The 24,191-nt window shown below is 43.4% G+C and overlaps 1 protein-coding gene across 2 annotated transcripts in view; it reads right to left on the reverse strand.

The window, feature by feature from the left end:
• Nucleotides 1–24,191, reverse strand: part of Pbp95 (proximal sequence element A Pbp95) — a 127,927-nt gene continuing 103,736 nt past the window's right edge. Inside the window, exons 15-25 of one of the 2 annotated variants that reach the window (XM_076177688.1) lie at nucleotides 22,786–22,933; nucleotides 19,852–19,933; nucleotides 18,695–18,769; nucleotides 18,446–18,580; nucleotides 16,094–16,205; nucleotides 15,592–15,679; nucleotides 9,678–9,773; nucleotides 6,198–6,339; nucleotides 3,923–4,152; nucleotides 1,560–1,716; nucleotides 1–463 (exon numbers count right to left, since the gene is read on the reverse strand). In XM_076177688.1, coding sequence (XP_076033803.1) covers nucleotides 218–463; nucleotides 1,560–1,716; nucleotides 3,923–4,152; nucleotides 6,198–6,339; nucleotides 9,678–9,773; nucleotides 15,592–15,679; nucleotides 16,094–16,205; nucleotides 18,446–18,580; nucleotides 18,695–18,769; nucleotides 19,852–19,933; nucleotides 22,786–22,933 — 1,511 coding nt within the window. In that variant the 3' untranslated portion in view covers nucleotides 1–217. The remainder of the gene's footprint in view (nucleotides 464–1,559; nucleotides 1,717–3,922; nucleotides 4,153–6,197; nucleotides 6,340–9,677; nucleotides 9,774–15,591; nucleotides 15,680–16,093; nucleotides 16,206–18,445; nucleotides 18,581–18,694; nucleotides 18,770–19,851; nucleotides 19,934–22,785; nucleotides 22,934–24,191) is intronic. The other variant, XM_076177689.1, reaches the window with a different exon arrangement.

Below are 24,191 nucleotides of genomic sequence, written 5' to 3' on the forward strand. Positions count from 1 at the left end.
ATTTCAATTTATGTTGCTTGAATTTAATTTATTTGAAATTAATGTTATTATTTTACAATGTTATGTGTATAATTAATGATTTAGGGGTGTTTTGTAAGATATGGTAATAGAATTTACGGATGTATAGTACAGTAACAACTTACGTTCATTTTCAACTTATGTTCGGCCGTTCGGAACGTAACTAAAATGTAAGTTGAGGAGCGTCTGTACTTACTAATTATCTGGAGTTACTTCGACCACCGGTTGGACTCATGGGACCGTCAGGTGGCAAGACTTCGACCACCGGTTGGACTCTCATGGGACCGTCAGGTGGCAAGTTCCACGGTTTGGCTTTCTCCCTCTTCGGTTGGAACATCTCCAAACGTCTCGAATCCCTCGTCCGGGAGGGTTTGGGTTCGTACCGCCGTGTTCTGCGGTCGTTAGTTCTCATCGGTAAAGTGCCTGTCCGTCTCGCATCCCATACCTGCAACACATTTCTTTATTTAAAATTGTATATATAAATATATAAGAAGGTGCCAAGATAAGAGGGAGGGAGGAGGGTGGAGGGGAGTGGAATATATAGGAAATGGAATGGGTGGGAGTGGTTTCTATGCCTTTTTCTTTTTGGCTACCCCCCTGTGTAAGGGGGAAAAAGCCTTTGGTATATGTATGTATATATATATTCGTACATATACCAATGGTTTTTCCCCCTTACACGGGGGGTAGCCAAAGTCAAAAGGCATATACCCACTCCCACCCATTCCACTCCCCTCCACCCTCTTATCTTGGCACCTCCTGGATGACAGGTCATCCCTGTATCCTGCCCACTGCCCTGGGTCAGAAGCAATGCAACAAGACACAGTACATCCACAGCAAGGCCACTTCACTTAATCGGCAACCCCCCTGTCCCCTCACGTAGAAAAATAGAAGACAGGGAGACTCTTCGAGCTGGGTCAAAATATTCACACATAAGCATTTCCTAACCACCCCCTTTCACCCCATCCATCCATCTCCTCCTCTGTCACCCCCTCATGTTCACTCCCTCCACCTCTGCCTTCCACACCTCAGTATATGTATTAATATAGACCTAAAGGTCAGAAGCAAGCACATAAACATACACCAAAAATATCCCATGCTCTTATACATATACAGTACATGGAGAGCATACACCAGGAGGCACTGAATACCTTTGCCCTACGTGTTTGAGGGATTTTCGGAGTAAATAGCAGTCACTGCTGGGAATCAGAGAGAAGTGCAGGATTCGAACCTACAACTGAGGAAATGCGAGTCACGCATGCTTCTGACGACAGCGCCAGTACACGTAATACCCGATTGATTGATATGGTTTAATGTCACGAGCTCCCCCCTATCAGGAGGCTAGGACGGTGCCCCTCACAGAGGCCTTTGTAGTGTGGAATTTAACGAACCATGCCCTTGGTTCAACTTCGCTGGTGGCAGGGTTCGAACCACTATCCCCTCGACCTTCGCCACAAGTAACGACGCTCTAACCCGCTCAGCCAGCGAGGTTCCGAAACTACATAAATGCTTGCCCTCTGAAGCAGAAGCTTCAAATACGTTACCTTTTTCATGACTAGAGAACGTTTCAGGCTTATAATCCTCTTCCTCTTGTTGTACAGTTGTGCACCAGATCCTGACGACTCATTGGTTGGGATTTCTGTGGGTTCAGAACCTTCCGCAGCTCCAGCAGACATTTTGTCACCTTCTGTTGCAGTTTTACTGAAAACAAGGAACAAAAAGTATTACTTATCTATCCATCTATATACCAACAGGAACCTTGTTAGGGAGGGAGGTAAAAAAAAAAAAAAAAAAAAAAAAAAAAAAAAAAAAATACATACACATACCAAAGGTTTTTTCCCCTTTATAAGGGAGGTAACCCAAAAACAAAGACATAGAGACCACTCCCACCCACACCATCCCTATCACAATCCACTCCCCTCCACCCTCTTCCCTCCCTCTTATCTTGGCACCTCCTGGATGATAGGTCATCCCTGCATCTTGTCCAATGCCCTGGGTCAGAAGCAGTGGTGCAAGACAAAGCACATCCACAGCAAGGTCACTTCATTAAATCAGTGACCTACCCTCCATCCCATGCAAAAAAAAATAAAAAAAATAAAAAAAATAAAATAAATAGATAAAAAATAAAAATAAAAAGAGAGAGAGAGAGAGAGATACCGGGATGGAGGGCTGCCTTGTCTTCCATCACACTGTATGGAGCAAAGGCCAATGCAGCAAGGCACAGACTTTACAGCAGGACCTGACAGCTCGAGCTGATTTACCGCTACCATTTCATCATCTGGCAACCTCCTACACCAATCATTCATATACCAAAGGTCCTTTCCTACTTTATATGAGGGGTGACCAAATCAAGGTAACTGACTCTTCGACTCTTCATTGTCCCTTATATCTTAGCTGCTTGTGACTGTAGGGTCATCCCTGTCTCCTGCCCACTGCTCCAGTCAGAAACAATGCAGCAAGACACAGTACCTCCTTGAAAAAAAAAAAATCGTTCATACAAGAGGAACATGAAATCTTTTCACCAAGCTACCTACAGGCTTTACGGAGAGGGGGGGGTCGCTGATTGAATGAAGCAGCCTTGCTGTGGATGTGCTGTGTCTTGCGACACTGCTTCTGACCCAGGGCAGTGGACAAGATCCAAGGATGACCTGTCATCCAGGAGGTGCCAAGACAAGGGGAAGGGAAGAGGGTGGAGGGAAGTGGAGTGTGATAGGGATGGAAAGGGTGGGAGTGATTTTTATGCCTTTACTTTTTGGCTACCTCCCTTGTAAAGGGGAAAAAGTCTTTCGTATATGTATGTATGTATAAAGGAGTTGCTAAGTCAAAGTACATAACCATCTGACACCCATCTCTGTATATACTGGATTTATACGTAAATATAAAACATACAAGGGAGATGTATTTCCTTTGTGAGGGGGGTAGTAAATAAGCCCCTTGGTATATGTATGTATAAAACATACATATACAAAACGGGCCAGGCAAGGTATGCACCCACCCTTCACCCATGCCACACCCGTTTGTCTTCCTCTTAATTCTCTGTGGGTGAAAGTCCAACCCTGTCCACTGCCTGGGTCAGAAGCAATGCAGCAGGACATAGCACCTCCACAGAAGGTGCCTGACAGCTGAAGCTGGTGTACCCCCACCACACACTAGCACAAAACAACACACTGTATCATGGAGTGGCCTACATACATGCATATACCAAAGCCTTTTTTCCCCCTTACAAGGGAGGTAGCCAAAAGACAATGGCATAGAAACCACTCCCACCCATTCCATCCCTATCACACTCCACTCCTCTCCGCCCTCTTATCTTGGCACCTCCTGGATGACAGGTCATCCAAGCATCTCGCCCTGGGAGTGGCCTACATTGGTGATAATCAGGTCAACCAGGTCCGTCATCCAGGAGGAGTCAAGATAAGCGGGAGGGAGGGGTGGTGGATGGGAGTGGAGTATGTAGGGATAGAATAGGTGAGAGTGGTTTTTATGCCTTTGTTTTTTGGCTACCTCCCTTGTAAGGGGGAAAATCAGGGGATGGAGAGGGCGGTCACCGATTTAATGAAGTGGCCTTGCTGTGGATGTGCTGTGTCTTGCGACACTGCTTCTGATCCAGGGCAGTGGACAAGATGCAGGTATGACCCGTCATCCAGGAGGTACCAAGATAAGAGGAAGGGAAGAGGGATGGATGGGAGTGGAGTGTGATAGGGATAGAATGGGTGGGAGTGGTCTTTATGCTTTTGTTTTTTAGCTAACTCTCTTGTAAGGGGGAAAAAGCCTTTGGTATATGTATGTAGAACATTTTGTATATATATGTAGAACATGCCTTTGTTTTTTGGCTACCTCCCTTATGAGGGGGAAAAAAGCCTACAGTATATGTATGTATGTAGAACATAATTGCCATCCTGCTTACCTCGACTTTGCCGTCTTTTTCTTTGCCGCGGCTTCCTTGGGGGCACTGACACGCTGGTCGTCCACGACACCCGAACCTTCCGAGGCCTTCGAAGTGCCCGGTGCACACGAGACTTCTGTGTTCGAGTCCTGACCTCTTTTTCTCTTGGCTGCCATCTTTCTTCTTCCTGAAAGTTTCTCCCTATACTGGATCCTGTTCTTTTCCATAGTTTCGATAAGTTTTTCTTGTTCCTAGAATTAAAGTAAAAAGTATCATTCTGCCATTTCATTCACGTGACTATGTCTTCATCACAAGTGACTAGCATCCTTGAATATCGATGAGCTCAAGTATGGTGTAATCATATATATATATATATATATTCAACAAGAACCCACTGTGTTGGATAAGAAGAAATGAAATAAATGATATCCATATATTTCGATCACGGACTGTGATCCTCTTCAGTGGAATTCGTATTCCACTGAAGAGGATCACAGTCTGTGATCGAAATATATGGATATCATTTCTTTCATTTCTTCTTATCCAACACAGTGGGTTCTTGTTGAATTTTACGAATGTGTTACGACATTACTTTGTAGTTATATATATATATTTTCTAATGCACCAAGGACCACCCACTCCCATTCACCACCCTTTCCTCCCTCTCATCTTAGCTCCTCATGGATGACAGGTCATCCCTGTATCCCGCCCACTGCCCAGGTCAGAAGCAATGCAGCAAGACACAGCACATCCACCACAAGGCAGCTTCACTTCATTGGCAATGCCCCTTCTCTGTCCCCTCATGCAGGAAAAAAAAAAAAAAAAAAAAAAAAAAAAAAAAAAAAAAAAAAAAAAAAAAAGGGGGAGAAATCCCTTGAGGCTGCATCAACATTCACACATAAGCACCCCCTATTCCCCCATAAGCTCCCCCTATCCCCCATCATATATACACAATCATTCTCCACTCATCCCTATCTCCTGCCTGCTCCCTTCCTTCCTCAACAGACATTCCCCTCTTTCTCAATGCCCCCTTCACCCCATCCATCCATCTCATCTTTGGTCGCCCCCTCATATTCACTCCCTCCACCTCTGTCTTCCACACCTCTTTTACTAAGCTTTCTTCACTCATTCTTTCTATATGTCTAAACCATCCCAATACTCTTTCATCCACCGTATCTCCCAGCTCCTGTTCCATCTTTGTTCTCCTCCTCACCTCCTCATTTCTCACTCTATCCAGCCTACTAACCCCTATCATACTTCTCAGGCACCTCATCTCAAACACTCCTCCTCTCTTATGTTCCAGGTTTCTGCCCCGTACAGTAGGGGGCGCCCCTATGGACCAGACCCACACATCATTTTGTCTGTGGTAGAGGAAATCTCTATTCATAGAGAAATGATATTTTATTATACTGCATCTGTCCTGTACCAGTTCTCTGAATATTCATTTCTCATTCTGCCGAACCCTGTGGTGGGGGAAAAGAACACTGCCACCAAGTATTTCCACTCGAGTCGTAAAATAGCGACAAAAACAGGACAGCGATATGACTAGGTATTCTTCTCCCTGCAGCCCCCATATACATACTGAGGGTTTTTCCCCCTTATAAGGGAGGTAGCCAAGTCAAAATCAAGTACCCACTTCCACCCATTCCACTCTCATCCACTACAATTTATTTCCGCTCATCTTAGCTCCTCGTGGATGATGGGTTATCCCTGTATTCTGCCCACTGCCCTGGGTCAGAAGCAATGCAGCAAGGCACAACACATCTATATTTACAAAGTATATATCTATATATACATATATATAAAATAATATAATTCCGACAGTTGTCTTCAGACTTGAACCGAGGCTTGCGAAAAGCAAAGTTGACGACTGTCAGAATTATTTTATTGACATCACCGTCACTGGTGATTCTATTCAGATATATATATATATATATATATATATATATATATATATATATATATATATATAAAACTTAAACCCACTCTCAGAGAAAGATAAGCTGAGATACAGAGTAAAACCGTATATTTCGACCACTGACTGTGGTCCTCTTCAGCAGTTACGGTTTTACGGTTTTACTCTGTATTTCAGCTTATCTTTCTCCGAGAGTGGGTTTAAGTTTTATTTTATTCGTGTGTTACGACACCTACCTTACTTGATTTGATATATATATATAAACAGTACAGAGAAAGGAAAACAGAAGAGATACAAAAGCAAAGAGAAGAAAGAATGAGAATTAAACAAAGGTAATTTTTATGAGTAATTTAAATCCCATTATCGTTTCACAACATTTACCTCGATTTTAAGTGTTGGTAGTATGCTTCCCTTGTACTTTACAGAAGAATTGGGAACTCTGGCCGCCCTACTTTCCTTCTGACATTCTTTTTTGATTTCCTGTACTTTTCTCTCCATATCTTTTAACTTTCCTTCATTGGGACTGTGGAAGAAGAAAAATATTTATGTAAACAAATAAAGTAAAAAAAATAAAACTAATAAACAAATACAGAATAGAGTTGGACTGAACATACTATGTGGCAATATCAGAATTATGCTCATCATCTCAATCATTTGTCATCTTAATGAAAAATCGTGGACAGTCTTACCCTCTTCTAAAAAATCTCGCATATCTGTTGTACTACAAACATGCAATCGACGCATCCTTTCCTAAAATTGCAACACTCTTCTTCAATTATTCCCTCTGTTCCTGTCCTAATCTTCTCAACTGACACTCGTCTGTACAAATGACCAGCTACACTAAACAGAATCCCTCTAAAGCAGGGGTTCCCAAACTGGGGGAAATTTGAAGCTACCAGGGGGGAAATAATTATACTACCTACGAACTAAAAAAATCTCAGATGAATTTTCTCATGTCTGAGAGAGAGAGAGAGAGAGAGAGAGAGAGAATGCCTGTTTATCAGTATATATGTACATTTGAAAAATAAATTAGTAAATAGTCACAGTGTGTTTTAACTACTCTTTCCCTCATACACATGAAAGGGGGAAATCTGGATGGTTGAACTGGGTGCAAGGGGGAAATGACAGAAAAAAGTTTGGGAACCACTGCTCTAAAGCAACGTTTCCCAACCTGGGGTGTTGGGAAACGATGCATACATAGGTGAATTTTTCTTTATCCTTCTAGTAATAATATAGGAGGTGCCAAGATAAGAGGGAGGGTAGAGGGTGGAGGGGTGTGTAGTGTATTTAGGGATGGAATGGGTGGGAATGGTTTTTATGCCTTTTTCCTTTTGGCTTTATCCTTCTAGTAATAATATAGGTGCCAAGATAAGAGGGAGGGTAGAGGGTGGAGGGGAGTTGAGTGTATTTAGGGATGGAATGGGTGGGAATGGTTTTTATGCCTTTTTCCTTTTGGCTATCTCCCTTACAAGGGGGAAAAAGCCTTGGTATGTGTATGTAATAATATAGAGGTAGAGGGTGGAGAGGAGTGGAGTGTATTTAGGGATGGAAAGGGTGGTAATGGTTTTTATGGCTTTTTCTTTTTGGCTACCTCCCTTGAAAGGGGGAAAAAGCCTTGGTATATGTATGTAATAATATAGAGGTAGAGGGTGGAGAGGAGTGGAGTGTATTTAGGGATGGAATGGGTGGGAATGGTTTTTATGGCTTTTTTTTTTGGCTACCTCCCTTGTAAGGGGGAAAAACCCTTTGGTACATGTATGTACATACATCCTAGGATATCCCTTCATGTTCACTCCATCCACATCTGCCTTCCATATCTCTTTTACTAGTCTTTCTTCACTCATTCTTTTCATGTGTCCAAACCATCCCAATACTCTTTCATCAACCCTAACTCCCAACTCCCTTTCCACCCCTGTTCTCCTCCTCGCCTCCTCATTTCTCACTCTATCTAGCCTAGTAACCCCCATCATACTTCTCAGACATCTCATCTCAACACAATATGTATGTAATAATATATTAGTTAGGGAGCTGCTGGTCTGCTTAGACCTGACTGCAGGGGTCCCCTTAGGGTCGGAAAATTTGGAAAACATTGCTCTAGGTCATTGGTTTTAATCTGGGGTACGAAACCTTCATCTTCCTCGGGGTACGAGACATGACAGCCAGTGCAATGGTACTGTATATTTACCATGAGAAAGCATAATGTGCATTCACTGTATCCTACTAATTGACATTTCTAATTTGTAATAAAAAAGTACCTTTGTTCAGTAATTGAATATATTTAATCATTTCTCAGTAAAGTTTGTATTACTAATCCTTTTCATATGTTTGCATTGTACTTATATTGGATGTGAGTATGAGAAAATTTTCTGAGATATTCAAGGGGCACTAAGGGCACTGAAAAAGGTTAGGAGCCATTGTTCTTAAGCTACTATATTCAGATTTGCCCCCTTTAACCTCTTCACTCCGGGGCATATCGCACATCTGGCAGCATTAGCTGCCCGACATGCGATGTTGCATCATAATACTTGCATTATGAAAAATAAAGTCACTGCTCAATTGCTCGTTCTCTTTCACCCGTGAATTTTGATAACCATAGAAAATATGATGAAGCCAGTTTAGAGAGAATGAGGGTCACGCAGGTACGACTACAATAAATATAATCAAGACGCCGATGTCGGCATCATCGCGTACCCACTTGCTCCTCATGACGCCTACGTAGGCGTCACCGTATGGAAGTGGTTAACTCGTATAATGGAACTACATGTGCATTCCTCCTGTCCACAGGAGTTCTTCCCTCCTTTAGACACACACTAAATAACCTCACTAGCCACTCCACTATAACTACTCCTCCCTTTACCAGACACTTCGCATGACACCCATCTAACCAAGGTTCATTATCAGGTTTCATCTCTTTTTAACCACTTGACTCCAAGCCAAAATCTTGCGGGCAGCATTAGCTGCCAGACGTACGATGTTGCGTCATAATACTCGCATTATGAAAAATAAAGTCACCGCTGTATCGATCATTCTCTCTTTCACCCGTGAATTTTGATAACCATAGAAAATATGATGAAGCCAGTTTACAGAGTAGGTCACACAGGTACAACTGCAATAAATATAATAAAGACGCCGACATCGGCATCCTCGCATACCCACTTGCTCCTCATGATGCCTACGTAGGCATCACCGTATGGAAGAGGTTAATGCTCTTTATATCGCCTCTTTTCCTACGGCCTTATCTTTCTCCTCTCTCACACCAGTCATTTTTCTGAACCCTCCCAATGATACAATCAAAGCATCTCTAGTCTCTTCTACATTTAAAAAATCCCCCAAATATTCTACCTATTTGTACTCTTTACCCCATTCCTCTCTACCTCACTCTTCTCTTAATCTTTGCACTTACTTCCTATACCTATATACCATGGGTTTTTCCCCTCTTGTAAGGGAGGTAGCCAGTCAAGGCATGCACCCACTCCCATCCACCACCCTTACCCCTCTCTCATCTTAGCTCCTCATGGATGAAAGGTCATCCCTGTCTCCTGCCCACTGCCCGAGTCCAAAATATATATTTTCTCTGCTGATCTGAGAAGAAAATCATTGAACAAACGCACATAACACCAAAATATACTTTTTTTTATGGTTTAATGTCACAAACTCCCCCCTATTGGAAAGGCTAGGATGGTGCCCCTCACAGAGGGCTTTGTGGCGTGGAATTTAATGAACCATGCCCTTGGTTCAACTTTGCCAGTGGCAGGATTCGAACCACCATCCCCTCGACCTTCACCGCAAGTAATGATGCCCTAATCCGCTCAACCAGCGAGCTTCCTCCAATATACGTAACTCAAAAAAAGGTATACCTACCCCGTGACGGTCATCAATGAAGGCCAGAAGAACAGTGCCAGGAATCTGTGGAACAAGAGTTTGTCTTCTTGCTTCTGACGTGCGATCACGTCGCTTCTGCAAACCAAAAGAATCCCTTAATTCATGAAGAAATCAATACAACTAAAGGGACAATGATGAACATTATGACTAATATTGTTTAATTGGCCATGGATTATTTGTAATGTAATATGTACTGTGATATGAATATTAGAAATGGAAAGAACAAGTGGTTTGAGGTAAAGGTGGGATTGCATCAGGGATGCATCATGTCACCACGGCTATTCAATGTGTTTGTGGATAGGGTGGTGTGGGAGGTAAATGCGAGGGTAATGGGCAGGGGATTGGAGTTGGTTAAGGAAAATGGAGAAAAGTAGGAGGTGAGCCAGTTGTTGTTTGCTGACGACACTGCACTTGTGGCAGGGTCAGAGGGGGGATTAAGGGAGTTAGTGACGGAGTTTGGGAAGGTATGTGATAGGAAAAAGTTAAAGGTAAACATGGGGGCAAGGTAGCAATTTGGATGTCTTAACCACTTCACTCCAGGCCAAAATCTCGCGGGCAGCATTAGCTGCCAGACGTATGATGTTGCGTCATAATACTCGCATCATAAAAAATCATCATCGCTTATATCGATCGTTCTCTCTTTCACCCGTGAATTTTGATAACCAGTTTACAGAATATGTCAGTTACGTAGGGACAACTACAATAAATATAATCAAGACGCCGATATGGCAGCCTCACGTATCCACTTGCTCCTCATGCCGCCTATGTATGCGGCATCGTATGGAAGAGGTTAAAGGCAAGAGGCAGGAGAAAGTGGATAGGTTTAGGTACTTGGGAGTCACATGTGCCTGGAAAGGGAGGAGTGGAGGTGGAGGTAAATTGTAGATTGAGGGAAACAAGTAAATATTTTGGGGCTGCCTAATGTATGACAACCCAACACTTGCGACTCACGAGGCCCTACGGAGGCGTCATCACAATCAAGGGGTTAACGGGGTTTACTCGACTGTAAAGTTTAGGTTGAAGGTCTCCCTGCAGCCTCTGGGAATGCGTTTTTTACTTACTTTTTAGATCAGCGTTTCTCAACCAGGGTTTCCGGAACCCTAAGGTTCTGCAAGAGGTCCCTAAGGGTTCCGCGAGAACAAGTGAGATAAACTATGCACTTTTGATTATTTAATTTCATATGGCTGCTTGTTATTGTGGCAAAGCAGCATGCAGTCGATACTTTAGGGTCTATATGGGGCGCCCCTACGGACCAGAGCCACACATCATTTTGTCTATGATAGAAGAAATTCTGTTCATAGAGAAATGATGACACTTTTATACTACGACTGTCCCTCCGTTATGCTGTCCCCCAACCCCTTGTTGCTGTCCTGTACCATTTCTCTGAGTATTCTCTTTCTGATTGGGGGAATTCCCTGTGGTGGGGGAAAAGAATACTGCCACCAAGTTTTCCCACTTGGATCGTAAGAGGCGAGAAGAAAGGGACGGGGAGAGGGACTAGGCATCCTTCTCCCTGTAGCCCCAAGGGGCAATTTCCTAAAAGAAAAAGAAAAGGCATAAGGGGTGCTGGCGGGCCTCGGGCCAGCACCCTAAGGTTTGGGTCTTTTAATGTGCGTGGATGTGGTACAGATGAGAGTAAAAGGGAAGAGATAGGTAGTATGTTTGTGAGAAGAAAGTTGGATGTGTTGGCTTTGAGTGAAACTAAGTTGAAAGGGAAGGGTGAGTGTATGTTTGGGAGTGTAAGTGGGAGGTTATCAGGAGTGAAGAGAGGGCGAGGGAGGGAAGGGGTGGCTATTCTAGTAAGTGAGGAGATAGGTAAAGGGGTAGTGGAGTGGAAGGAGGTTTCCTCAAGGATAATGTGGATGAAGGTGAAACTGGGAAAGGAGATGTGGGTCTTTGTAAGTGCATATGGGCCGGGCAGTGAGAAGAGCATGGAAGAAAGGGAGGCCTTTTGGATAGATTTAAATGAGTGCATAGAGGGTTTAGGAAGAAATGTCAATGTAATAGTACTGGGAGACCTTAATGCTAGAGTGGGAAATGGTCCAATCGATGGAGTGGTTGGGAAGTGTGGAGTTCCAGGAAAGAATCGTAGTGGAGAGTTGATGGTGGAAATGTGTCTAGAAAGAGAGTTGATGATAGCAAATACGGTGTTTCGGAAGAAAGTCAAGCATAAGTACACATGGGAGAGGGTGGTGGAGGGAAGGGTGGTAGATAGAGCGCTAATGGATTATGTAGTGGTAAATAGGACTATGATAGGAAGAGTTAAGGATGTACATGTGCTAAGGGGAGAGGGTGGGGGAATATCAGATCATTTTTTGGTGGAAGGTAAGTTGAGAGTGGAGGATAGATGGAGAAGGAGGAAAGGGACAAAAGGTAGGGAGGTTCTTAGAGTGAACTCCTTGAATGAAAAGGAAAAGGAGAAGGAGTACGAAAAGAAGCTGAAGGAGGAGTGGGAGGGAGTAAAGGATAGAGCAGAGATGGGTGTGGAGGAGGAATGGGGATGGTTCAAGGAGGGAGTCTTAAAGTGTGCAAGGATGGTGTGTGGAACAAGAAGGACAGGGGGAAATAGAAGAAAGGGTAGTGAATGGTGGGATGAGGAAACAAAGAAGGTTGTAGAAGAGAAGAAGCGAGCATTCACAGATTGGTTACAAAAGAGGACAGGGGAGTCATATGAGACGTACAAAGAAAAGAGAAGTAAAGCAAAAGGTAAAGGAGGCAAAGAGGAGAGCAGATGTGAAATGGGGTAGGAGTATGACAGAAAATTTTGAAAGTAATAAAAAGATGTTTTGGAAAGAAATTAAGAGAGAAAGAGGAGGCGAATCAAGTAGGGAAGAAAAGGTAAAAGGTACAGATGGAGAGTTGATAATGGAAGAGATGGCAGTGAGGGGAAGATGGGCAGAATATTTTAGGGAGTTGCTGAATGTGAAGGAGGATAGGGAAGGAAAGATAGCTGCAGTGGGAAATACGAAGAAAATGAGAGTGATGAGTGAGGAGAATGGAGGAGAAATAAGGAAGGATGAGGTGAAGGCAGTTGTAAAGATGATGAAAGCAGGTAAGGCACCTGGTCTGGATGGATGTCATGCAGAATGTCTGAAAAAGGGAGGTTCAGTGATGGTGGACTGGTTGGTGAGATTATTTAATGTTTGCTGGAGAGAGGGTAGAGTACCGGAGGACTGGAGTAGTGCCTGTATAGTTCCTCTTTACAAGGGAAAAGGGGACAAGTGTGAATGTAGTAATTTCAGAGGGATTAGCCTGTTGAGTGTAGTAGGGAAGGCTTATGGGAGAATCTTAATTGAGAGGATTAGGAGAGGAACAGAAGGAGTAATTGGTGAGGAACAGTGTGGATTTAGGATGGGTAGAGGTTGTGTAGATCAGATCTTTGTGGTAAGACAGATATGTGAGAAAGCTATAGGAAAGGGGAAGGATGTTTTTTGGGCTTTTATGGATCTGGAAAAGGCTTATGATAGGGTAGACAGAAAGGCACTGTGGGAGGTTATGCAGATTTATGGGATAGGAGGAAAGCTTTTGGGAGCTGTCAAAAGTTTTTATGTGAGTAGTAGAGCATGTGTTAGGATTGGAAATGGAGAGAGTGAGTGGTTTGAAGTAAAGGTGGGACTTCGTCAAGGGTGCGTTATGTCGCCCTGGCTGTTCAACTTATACATGGATGGGGTGGTGCGAGAGGTGAATGCTAGGGTAGTGAGTCAGGGATTGGAGATGGTTAAAGAAAATGGAGAAAAGTGGGAGGTGAGCCAGCTGTTGTTTGCGGACGACACTGCGCTTGTGGCAGGGTCAGAGGAGGGATTGAGGAAGCTGGTGGCAGAGTTTGGGAGAGTATGTGATAGAAGAAAGCTAAAGATAAATGTGGGTAAAAGTAAGGTGATGAGATGTACAAGGGGTGAAAGTGGTAGTAGACTGGAAGTGAACATTAAGGGAGAGCGACTGGAGGAAGTGGATAGTTTTAGATACTTGGGTGCAAGTGTAGCAGGAAAAGGAGGAGTGAAGGTGGAGGTAGAATGTAGATTGAGAGAAGCGAGTAAATGCCTTGGTGGTTTAAAGAGTGTAATGAGAAATAGACATTTGGGAATGGATGCGAAGAGGAGACTGTATGAAGGAGTGATTGTGCCAACAGCACTGTATGGGGCAGAAACGTGGAACATAAGAGAAGAAGAGAGAAGGAGTTTGAATGTGTTTGAGATGAGGTGTCTGAGAAGTATGGTGGGGGTTACTAGGCTAGATAGAGTGAGAAATGAGGAGGTGAGGAGGAGAACAGGGGTGAAAAAGGATTTGGGAGAGAGGGTTGATGAAAGAATATTAGGATGGTTTGGACACATGGAAAGAATGAGTGAAGAAAGACTAGTAAAAGAGGTATGGAAGGCAGATGTGGAGGGAGTGAACATGAGGGGACGTCCTAGGATGAGGTGGATGGATGGGGTGAAGGGGGCTTTGGGGAAGAGGGGAATGTCTGTTGAGGAAGGAAGGGAGAGGACGGAAGACAGAGGTGAGTGGAGAATGGTTGTATATGGATGATGTGTGACTGCATGAGGAGGAATGGGCGGGGGGGTGGGGGGGGTAGTATGTGTGAGTAAATTTTGATGCAGCCCGAAGGGATTTCTCCCCGTCCTCTCCTTATATGCAAAGGGGGACGGAGAGGGGGGGTCGCCGATTAAATGAAGCGGCCTTGCTGTGGATGTACTGTGTCTTGCGACACTGCTTCTGACCCAGGGCGGTGGGCAGGGTGCAGGGATGACCCGTCATACAGGAGGTGCTCAGATGAGAGGAAGGGTGGGAGGGGTGTGGAGTGTACAGGTAAACGTCGACTTACGATGGCATTAGGTTTCGATAGAGCCATCGTAAGACGATCTCATCGTAAGTCGATCCCCACTCTGTTCCGTGGTCACTGTACCTAGCCTACCTGTATATTAACCACCAGAGATACTGAATATAGCCTATTAAACATGTACAGTAGTTTATTTAATTATTTTTATCCTTTTTACCATATTCAAACACTATAATATGTATTTTCAGTACGGACCTTAAATCTCGCGGGCAGCAGCCAATGCCAGCCGTACGACGTGACGTAATAATACTCGCATCATAAAATATAGTCACCGCTTATATCGATCGTTCTCTCTTTCACCCGCGAATTTTGAAAACCACAGAGAATGAATCATTTGAGAGAATGTAAAAACACAGGGGCGACTACAATAAATATAATCAAGACGCCGATATGGCAGCGTCGCGAATCCACTTGCTCCTCATGACGCCTACGTGTGCGGCACCGTATGGAAGGGGTTAAATTATCATATCGTCGTCGTCGTCGTCGTCATCGTAAAGTCGAACAATCGTAAGTCGCGGCCATCGTAAGTCGACGTTTACCTGTATTTAGGGATGAAATGGGTGGGAGTGTGTTTATGCCTTTCCCTTTTTGGCTACCTCCCTTGAAAGGGGGAAAAAGCCTTGGTATATGTATGTATGTATATGCGTAATATAATTAAACACACACCATATTCTTGGTTATTGTAATAATAGAATATAGGCATCATCCTATCTAACCTATTATTACGATGAAAATAAAATGAGAAGGATATGGTATATGTATTTTTTTTTTTTTTGCAGGGGTTCCTTAAGACATGCAATTTATCTTAAAGGTTACGCAAGGGTAAAAAGGTTGAGAAACACTGTTCTAGATGGTTGTGTTATTAACCTTTTAACAGATTTATCCAATGATAAGAAATGATCTTCCTCAATTTTTTCTAGATCTTTAATACTGATAATAATAATGACGATAATAACAATAATAAAAATAACAGTAATAACAATAAGTGATTAAAATAAATTAAAATACATAAAAATGCATAAAACAAATGAAATAAAGCAATCAAATGTGCCTCACCTTTGTTTAGAGCTTCCAGGATTTATATTAGGAGTTCTAAATAGCCCAAAGGAGTCTGCAGCGCTGCTTCCTGGATTGCTTACTTGTCCTATAAGACAGAGCATCAAATCGACATGGGACCAGTATCGTATTATAAATCACCGACTTGCACAACATTTACTCAAGTACTGAACTAAAACTATGTTCCTGTCATCCCTTAAACCTTTCACTCCTATCTTTTGCTCTTTTTCTTGGTCAACAGAATTTTTTTTTAGAAGCATATATATACTGACTTTCTAAAAACAGCAGCTATCACATAAACATGTAAAGTGGTTCACACAAATTTTTTTCCTAAACAATAAATACTCTTCTATTATGAAGCCTACATTTTTTTTTCAGAAGCATATATATTACCTAAAAACAGCAACTATCACATAAACATGTAAAGAGGTTCATACAAGTTTTTTCCTAAACAATAAATACTCTTCTGTTATGAAACCTAAAAATATTTAAATCTGCTTACCCTCTGTCTTACTGCTACACGGAACACTTTCTCGAACAGGTTTGGTTGGGGATTTTTTCTTCCTCTTTGCTGCCTGCTGCTCTTTATTCTTTTTCTTCATTTCTTTCAGATTCTGAGTGATAATAATTATAATATTAATAACATTAATACATACATATACCAAGGCTTTTTCCCCCCTTACAAGGGAGGTAGCCAAAAAGAAAAATGCATAAAACCTTTCCCGCCCATTCCATCCCTGAATACACCCCCCCCCCCATCCTCCCTCCCATCTTAGCACCTCCTGGATGACGGGTCATCCCTGCACTTTGTCCATTGCCCTGGGTCAGAGGCAGTGTCGCAAGACAGCACATCCACAGCAAGGCTGCTTCATTAAATCGGTGACCCCCCCCTCTCCATCCCCCCATGCAGAAAAGGAGAAGACAGGGAGAAATCCCTTCGGGCTGTGTCAATTTTTTTTCACACATTAATGATTCAATTTAATGCCAATATTGATTATACATATTCACCATGAGCCTTCTCCCCTTATAAAGATGGCGGCAAAATCAAAGGCACTCCCATCCACCACCCTTTCCCATCTCTCATCTTAGCTCTTCATGGATGAAGGGTCATCCCTGTCTCCTGCCCACTGACTGAGTCAGAAGCAATGCAGCAAGACACAGCATATCCACAACAAGGCTGCTTTATCTAAATGGTGACCCCCACCATCCCTGTCCCCTCACCCCCCTATCCCCTGCCTTCTCTCCTCCTTGCACAACAGACATTCTTCTCTTGCTCAAAGCCCCTTTCACCCCATCCATCCATCCATCCCATCCTTGGTCATCTCCTCAAGATCACTCCATCCACCTCTACTTTCCACTCCTCTTTTGCTCATCTTTCTTCACTCATTCTTTCCATGTGACCAAACTATCTCAATAATCTTTCATCAGCACTATCTGGCAGTTCCCTTTCCAGCCCCACTCTCCTCCTCACCTCCTCGTTTCTCACTCTATCCAGCCTCATAACCCCTACCATAATTCTCAGACACTTCATCTCAAACACATACTTCTCCTTTCTGCCTCTCTCAAACTCCAAGTCTCCATCCCTCACACAATATACACCATCACTCCTTCAAATAACCTTCTTTGTGTCCATTCCCAGATGCTTATTTCTCAATACACTTTTCAATCCCACATGATATTTATTTGCTTCTCTCAATCTACAGTTTGGACAAATGGAAAAAATGAGTGAAGAAAGATTAGTAAAAGAGGTGTGGAAGGCAGAGGTGGAGGGAGTGAACATGAGGGGCTGACCAAGGATGAGATGGATGGATGGGGTGAAAGGGGCTTTGAGCAAGAGAGGAATGTCTATTGAGGAAGGAGGGAAAAAGGCAGGAGATAGGGGTGAGTGGAGAATGGCTGTGTGTAGATGATACTGTGATGCAAGGATGGGAAGGGATGGAGGGGGTAGGGAGTGGGTATGTGATTTCTCCCAGTCTTCTCTTTTTCCATGTGAAACAGAGAGGAGGAGTTGCTGATTAACCCCTTCAATACGAGCCAAAATCTCGCGGGCAGCATTAGCTGCCAGACGTGCGATGTTGCGTCATAATACTCGCATTATAAAAAATAAATTCACCGCTGTATTAATCGTTTTCTCTTTCACCCGTGAATTTTGATAACCATAGAAAATATGATGAAACCAGTTTACAGAGTATGGGGGTCACACAGGTACAACTACAATAAATATAATCAAGACGCCGACGTCGGCATCCTCGCGTACCCACTTGCTCCTCATGACGCCTACGTAGGCGTCACCGTATGGAAGGGGTTAAGTGAAGTGGCCTTGCTGTGGATGTACTGTGTCTTGCTTCTGACCCAGGGCAATGGGCAGGATGAAGGGACGACCCATCAACCATGAGGAGCAAGATGAGATGGAGGAAAGTGAGGTGGATGAGAGTGGAATGGGTGGGAGTGGATGCAGTTTGACTTGGCTACCTCCCTTATGAGAGGGAAAGAAACCCTTAGTAAATAGATAGAAATTTTACTTTAATATAGACAAAATTATCTATGGCTCTAGTCTATGGGGGTGCCCCAAAACAGTCCCTAAAAGCATTGAATGCATACTACTGTGAAATTAATACATACATACATATACCAAGGCTTTTTCCCCCTTACAAGGGAGGTAGCCAAAAAGGAAAAGGCATAAAATCATTCCCACCCATTCCATCCCCAAATACACTCCACACCCCTCCACCCTCCCTCTTATCTTGTGAAATTAATACTGCACAATAACATGTAGTCAGTACAATACAGGGCATTGCTAATACATCAAAAGGCCCTTTTGCCTTTTGATGTACACATGTATGTATGCACTTACTTGGATTTTTATATGGATCTTGCTCTTGTCATCTGTCTCAATTTGAGCGTTGGCACCAAAGTCCACTTGTATTTGCACCGGAGTATCTGTAATGCTGTCGTTCCACATAACCACATCATTCTCACTATCCTGTGTCTAATTTGTAAAAAAAAAAAAAAGTAAATTAATAAAAATAAATACATAAATTCAAATATTATTCACCTTATAAAACACATATTTTTGTTAACATTCTGATGTACAATAACATACCTTAATGTGTTCTGTATTCATTCCCCTATGACACACCTCTTCCGTTTGGTCTTCTGAGCTTTGTGAATAATCTTCCTGCAATTCAAGAGGGTTAAAAATAATCAAATCATTCAATCAATCAATCAATCAATCAATCAATCAAGAGAGAGAGAGAGAGAGAGAGAGAGGACAGCAATGAGAGAGGAGAGAGAGAGAGAGGACAGCAATGAGAGAGGAGAGAGAGAGAGAGGACAGCAATGAGAGAGAGAGAGAGAGAGAGAGAGAGAGAGAGAGAGAGAGAGAGAGAGAGAGAGAGAGAGAGAGAGAGAGAGAGAGAGAGAGAGAGAGAGAGAGAGAGGACAGCAATGAGAGAGGAGAGAGAGGACAGCAATGAGAGAGGAGAGAGAGGACAGCAATGAGAGAGGAGAGAGAGAGACAGAGAGCAGAGAGAGAGAGGACAGCAATGAGAGAGGAGAGAGAGACAGAGAGGAGAGAGAGAGACAGAGAGGAGAGAGAGAGAGAGAGACAGAGAGGAGAGAGAGAGAGACAGAGAGCAGAGAGAGAGAGAGAGGACAGCAATGAGAGAGGAGAGAGAGAGAGTGAAAGACAGAGACCAAGAGAGAAAGAGAGAGCGAGAGAAAAAGATATATATATATATATATATATATCTTGGGTCCAGCCCAAAGACCAAGTGTCTGCCCCTCAGGGCTGCACCTCCTAATGGAAGTAAGGGGGGGTTGATGGACCATCACCACATGCAGGTGACCGTCAGTGGTCCCAGCTGATGATAAGAACAAGAACATCAACGATGCCCTACACTATTAAAAATGGTTACCAACAAAGCATTAACCCCTTCCATACGGTGCCGCACACGTAGGCGTCATGGGGAGCGAGTGTATTCGCGAAGATGCCATATCGGCGTCTTGATTATATTTATTGTAGTCGCCCCTGTGTTTTTACATTCTCTCAAATGTGCCCTGAATCCCATTCTCTGTGGTATTCAAAATTCGCGGGTGAAAGAGAGAACGATCGATATAAGCGGTGACTATATTTTATGATGCGAGTATTATTACGACACGTCGTACGGCTGGCATTGGCTGCTGCCACCGAGATCTAAGTCCATGACGCCTACGTGTGCGGCACCGTATGGAAGGGGTTAATGAAATGGGACCACATACCTCAGGCATACAATGTTTTCTAAATAGTTTGTTGTATATTCTGGTGTTGCTTCCCAGTGTTCGTAATTCTTCTGGCGGCAGTCTGAAGGGAGAAGAAAATACGATACTGAATCATGGTGGTCATGTAGCATAAGTGGCGACGTTAAACAATTGGATTTTGTTATCAAGAAGCTATTCATGAGAATCTCAACTAGAATGGTTCTATTTGAAATACATCCTTGCCTTCCTGTTGAAACCTAAAAATTGAAAGTACATCAGGTACATCTTTGTCTGGCAAGTAATCAACCCCTTCGTTACCGACCCGTCAACCTTACGTAAATAAACGTTTCAAACCGTCCCATGAATGGCTGGAGCCTTATGTTTGTAAACACAGACACTTGCCACCACGTGGCTAGAAATAACCCAGAGACCGAGGCCTTGAGAGCCCTCAATACACACAGCTTATAACTGTGACACGTGCGTGTCACGGGGAGCACGCTCGGTTCCTGGCAGGTGCACTCAGCCGTGACACGCAGGCGTCGCAAAACACACATCCAGTACTCAAGGGGTTAACATTTCAAAACAAATATTATACTATTCTGTTTCTATTGTAACACTAAGCAATTCAATGAAAAAATCCCACTGTCAGAGAAAGTAAATAGATGAAGAAAAGAATTTAACTCTCTGTGGTCCTCTTCAGCGGATGAAAAGGACCACAGAGAGTGGTCGAAATATACGGCTAATTCTATTCTTCATCCATTTACTTTCTCCGACAGTAAGATTTTTTTCATCTTACCTATGCTGCTGTGTCTTGCAACACTGCCTCTGACCCAGGGCAGTGGACAAGATGCAGGGATGACCTGTCATCCAGGAGGTGCCAAGATAAGAGGGAGGGCAGAGGGTGGAGGGGAGTGGAGCGTATTTAGGGATGGAATGGGTGGGAATGGTTTTTATGCTTTTTTTCTTTTTGGCTACCTCCCTTGTAAGGGGAAAAAGCCTTTGGTATATGTATGTATGTATGTACCTATGTGTCACGACATAGTCCCTCTCTGACTAAGCCAGGGTTTCCCAAAGTTTTTCAGGCTGGCACCCCCTTGGCTTCTAGAATAGACTCCTAGCGCCCCCTACCCCATAAACACATGTGAGCTTTTTTTTTTAAAGTGAAAACTACAATATTATAAACAAAATATGTATTTAAAAAACAATGATATAGTACACAAGCTCCCCCCGATATCAAAGGACCGCCCCCCGGGGGGCGGTACCGGCCACTTTGGGAAACGATGGACTAAGCCATTCACTCAATCTGTTGCCCCTGGTCTCTCTTGTAGAAAACCCACTATTTCTGGCTCACTAGCGATGGCCTCTGGGTGGGTCGACTAATCACTCAGGGAAGACGATAACACCAAGGAACACCTCATCCTGCAAAGCAACATCTCTTCCCCGAGTAACTTCCGAGCCTGCCCATTAGCCATGGCTGGTGACCCGGGAGTTGTGTGTCTTCTGCAAGACACCTGGAGCAATGAACTGACTGACTGATACCATTACGAACTTTCACTATCTTGGTCTCGAGATTTCAAATGAAATCTACCATTATGCACCTTCACTATCTTGGTCATCCTGGAGGTGCCAAGATAAGAGGGAGGGAGGAGGGTGGAGGGGAGTGGAATATATAGGAAATGGAATGGGTGGGAGTGGTTTCTATGCCTTTTTCTTTGTGGCTACCCCCCATGTAGGGGGAAAAAGCCTTTGGTATATGTATGTATGTACTATCTTGGTCTTGAAATTTCAAATGAAATCTACTATTATGAACCTTCAATCTTGGTCTTGAGAATTCAAATAAAATCTTATTACTCTCACACCAAACTTCTACAGCTGGTTTACCCCCACTGCTTCATTTACATGGTGACCCTCCCTCTTTGCTCCTTCGTGTTTAAATAGAGAAGATGAGGTGAAACCTCTTCAGCCTACATTAAGTTATCATCCATTCACAGCCATGCTTCCTTTACACCAAAGACCAAATGAAGCACCAGTTTATAATTCATATATACATATACCTAAGGCTTTTTCTTTTTCCTTATAAGGGAGGTAGCTCATACACATACATACATACATATACCAAGGCTTTTTCCCCTTACAAGGGGGGTAGCCAAAAAGAAAAAGGCATAAAATCATTCCCACCCATTCCATCCCTGAATACACTCCACACCCCTCCACCCTCCCTCTTATCTTAGCACCTCCTGAATGACGGGTCATCCCTGCACCTTGTCCACTGCCCTGGGTCAGAAGCAGTGTCGCAAGACACAGCACATCCCATACACAAAGACATAAAAACCATCCCCACTCATTCTATCTCCATCACACTCCACTCCACTCCACCCTGTGGTGGGGAGAAAGAATACTGCCATCAAGTCTTCCCACTTGAATCGTAAGAGGCGACTAAAACAGGACGGGGATGAGGACTAGGCATCCTTCTCCCTGTAGCCCCACAGGGGGCATTCCCATACATACATACATATACCAAAGGCTTTTTCCCCCTTACATGGGGGGGGGGGTAGCCAAAAAGAAAAAGGGCATAGAAATCACTCCCACCCATTTCATTCCCATATATTCCACTCCCCTCCACCCTCCTATCTTGACACCTCCTGGATGACGGGTCATCCCTGCATCCTGTCCACTGCCCTGGGTCAGAAGCAGTGTCGCAAGACACAGCACATCCACAGCAAGGCCGCTTCATAAATTCGGCAAACCCCCCTCTCCGTCCCCTCATTCAAAAAAAAAAAAAAAAAAAAAAAAAAAAAAAATACATACATACATATATATACCAAGGCTTTTTCCCCTTTACATGGGAGGTAGCCAAGAAGGAAAAGGCATAAAATCATTCCCACCCATTCCATCCCTGAATACACTCCACACCCCTCCCACCCTCCCTCTTTTCTGAGTACCGATAAAACTTACTTGAGAACTACAAAGTCCTGCTGGGAAATTTCCTCCAGCTTTGGTCGGTGCAGGAGGAGGGACATAAGAGCTCCTGCTGTCGTCTGATTTGGTGGCATCATCGGTATGGATGCTGGACTCTTTCTTTGGCACACAGGGCAATTTTGTCCTGGCATAGAAATGGAAGAGAAGAAAATACACTTCAATTATAAACTTTTAAATATTAATGGACCGGACAGTTACACAAAAGATTTTGTCCTGGCAGAGAAAAGAAATGGAAGAGGAGAAAATATACTTGAATTATAAACTTCAAGTAATGGATCAGACAGTTACACAAAAGATTTTGTCCTGGCATGGAAGTGGAAGAGAAGAAAATACACTTGAATTATACATACATACATATACCAAGGCTTTTTCCCCCTTATAGGGGAGGTAGCCAAAAAGGGAAAGGCATAAAATCATTTCCCCCCATTCCATCCCTGAATACACTCCACACTCCTCCACCCTCCCTCCTATCTTGGCACCTCCTAGATGGTCATCCCTGCACCTTGTCCACTGCCCTGGGTCAGAAGCAGTGTCGCAAGACACAGCACATCCACAGCAAGGCTGCTTCATTAAATTGGCGGCCCCCCCCCTATCCGTCCCCCGTTGCATACCATATACTTGAATTATAAACTTCAAGTAATGGATCAGACAGTTACACAAAAGATTTTGTCCTGGCATGGAAGTGGAAGAGAAGAAAATACACTTGAATTATAAACTTCGAATAATGGACCAGACAGTTACACAAAAGATTTTGTCCTGGCATGGAAGTGGAAGAGAAGAAAATACACTTGCATTATAAACTTCAAATAATGGATCAGACAGTTACACAAAAGATTTTGTCCTGGCATAGAAGTGGAAGAGAAGAAAATACACTTGAATTATAAACTTCAAATAATAGACAAGACAGTTACACAAAAGATTTTGTCCTGGCATGGGAGTGGAAGAGAAGAAAATACACTTGAATTATGATATGATATGGTTTAACGTCACACACTCCCCCCTGTCGGGAGGCTAGGACGGTGCCCCTCACAGAGGGCTTTGTAGCGTGGAATTTAATGAACCATGCCCTTGGTTCAACTTCGCCGGTGGCAGGATTCGAACCGCCCTCACCTCGACCTTCGCCGCAAGTAACGATACCCTAACCCGCTCAGCTAACGAGCTTACTTGAATTATAAACTTCAAATAATGGACCAGTTACACAAAAGATCTATTCTAAACCAGGCAAACATTATTTATAAAAGTTGTGTATGTTAAAGACAGACTGAACATTTTTAGAAGCTCTGCCAAAGGATTCGAACCCTGACCTCGTGATTATATACGCACAGGTCATGGTTCGAATTCCTTGGCAAAGCTTCTAAAAATGAGTCATTATTAAAAAAAGT

Source organism: Oratosquilla oratoria, chromosome 40 (genome assembly GCF_046742065.1).
Source record: "Oratosquilla oratoria isolate Oo_2021 chromosome 40, ASM4674206v1, whole genome shotgun sequence".
Taxonomy (NCBI): domain Eukaryota; kingdom Metazoa; phylum Arthropoda; class Malacostraca; order Stomatopoda; family Squillidae; genus Oratosquilla; species Oratosquilla oratoria.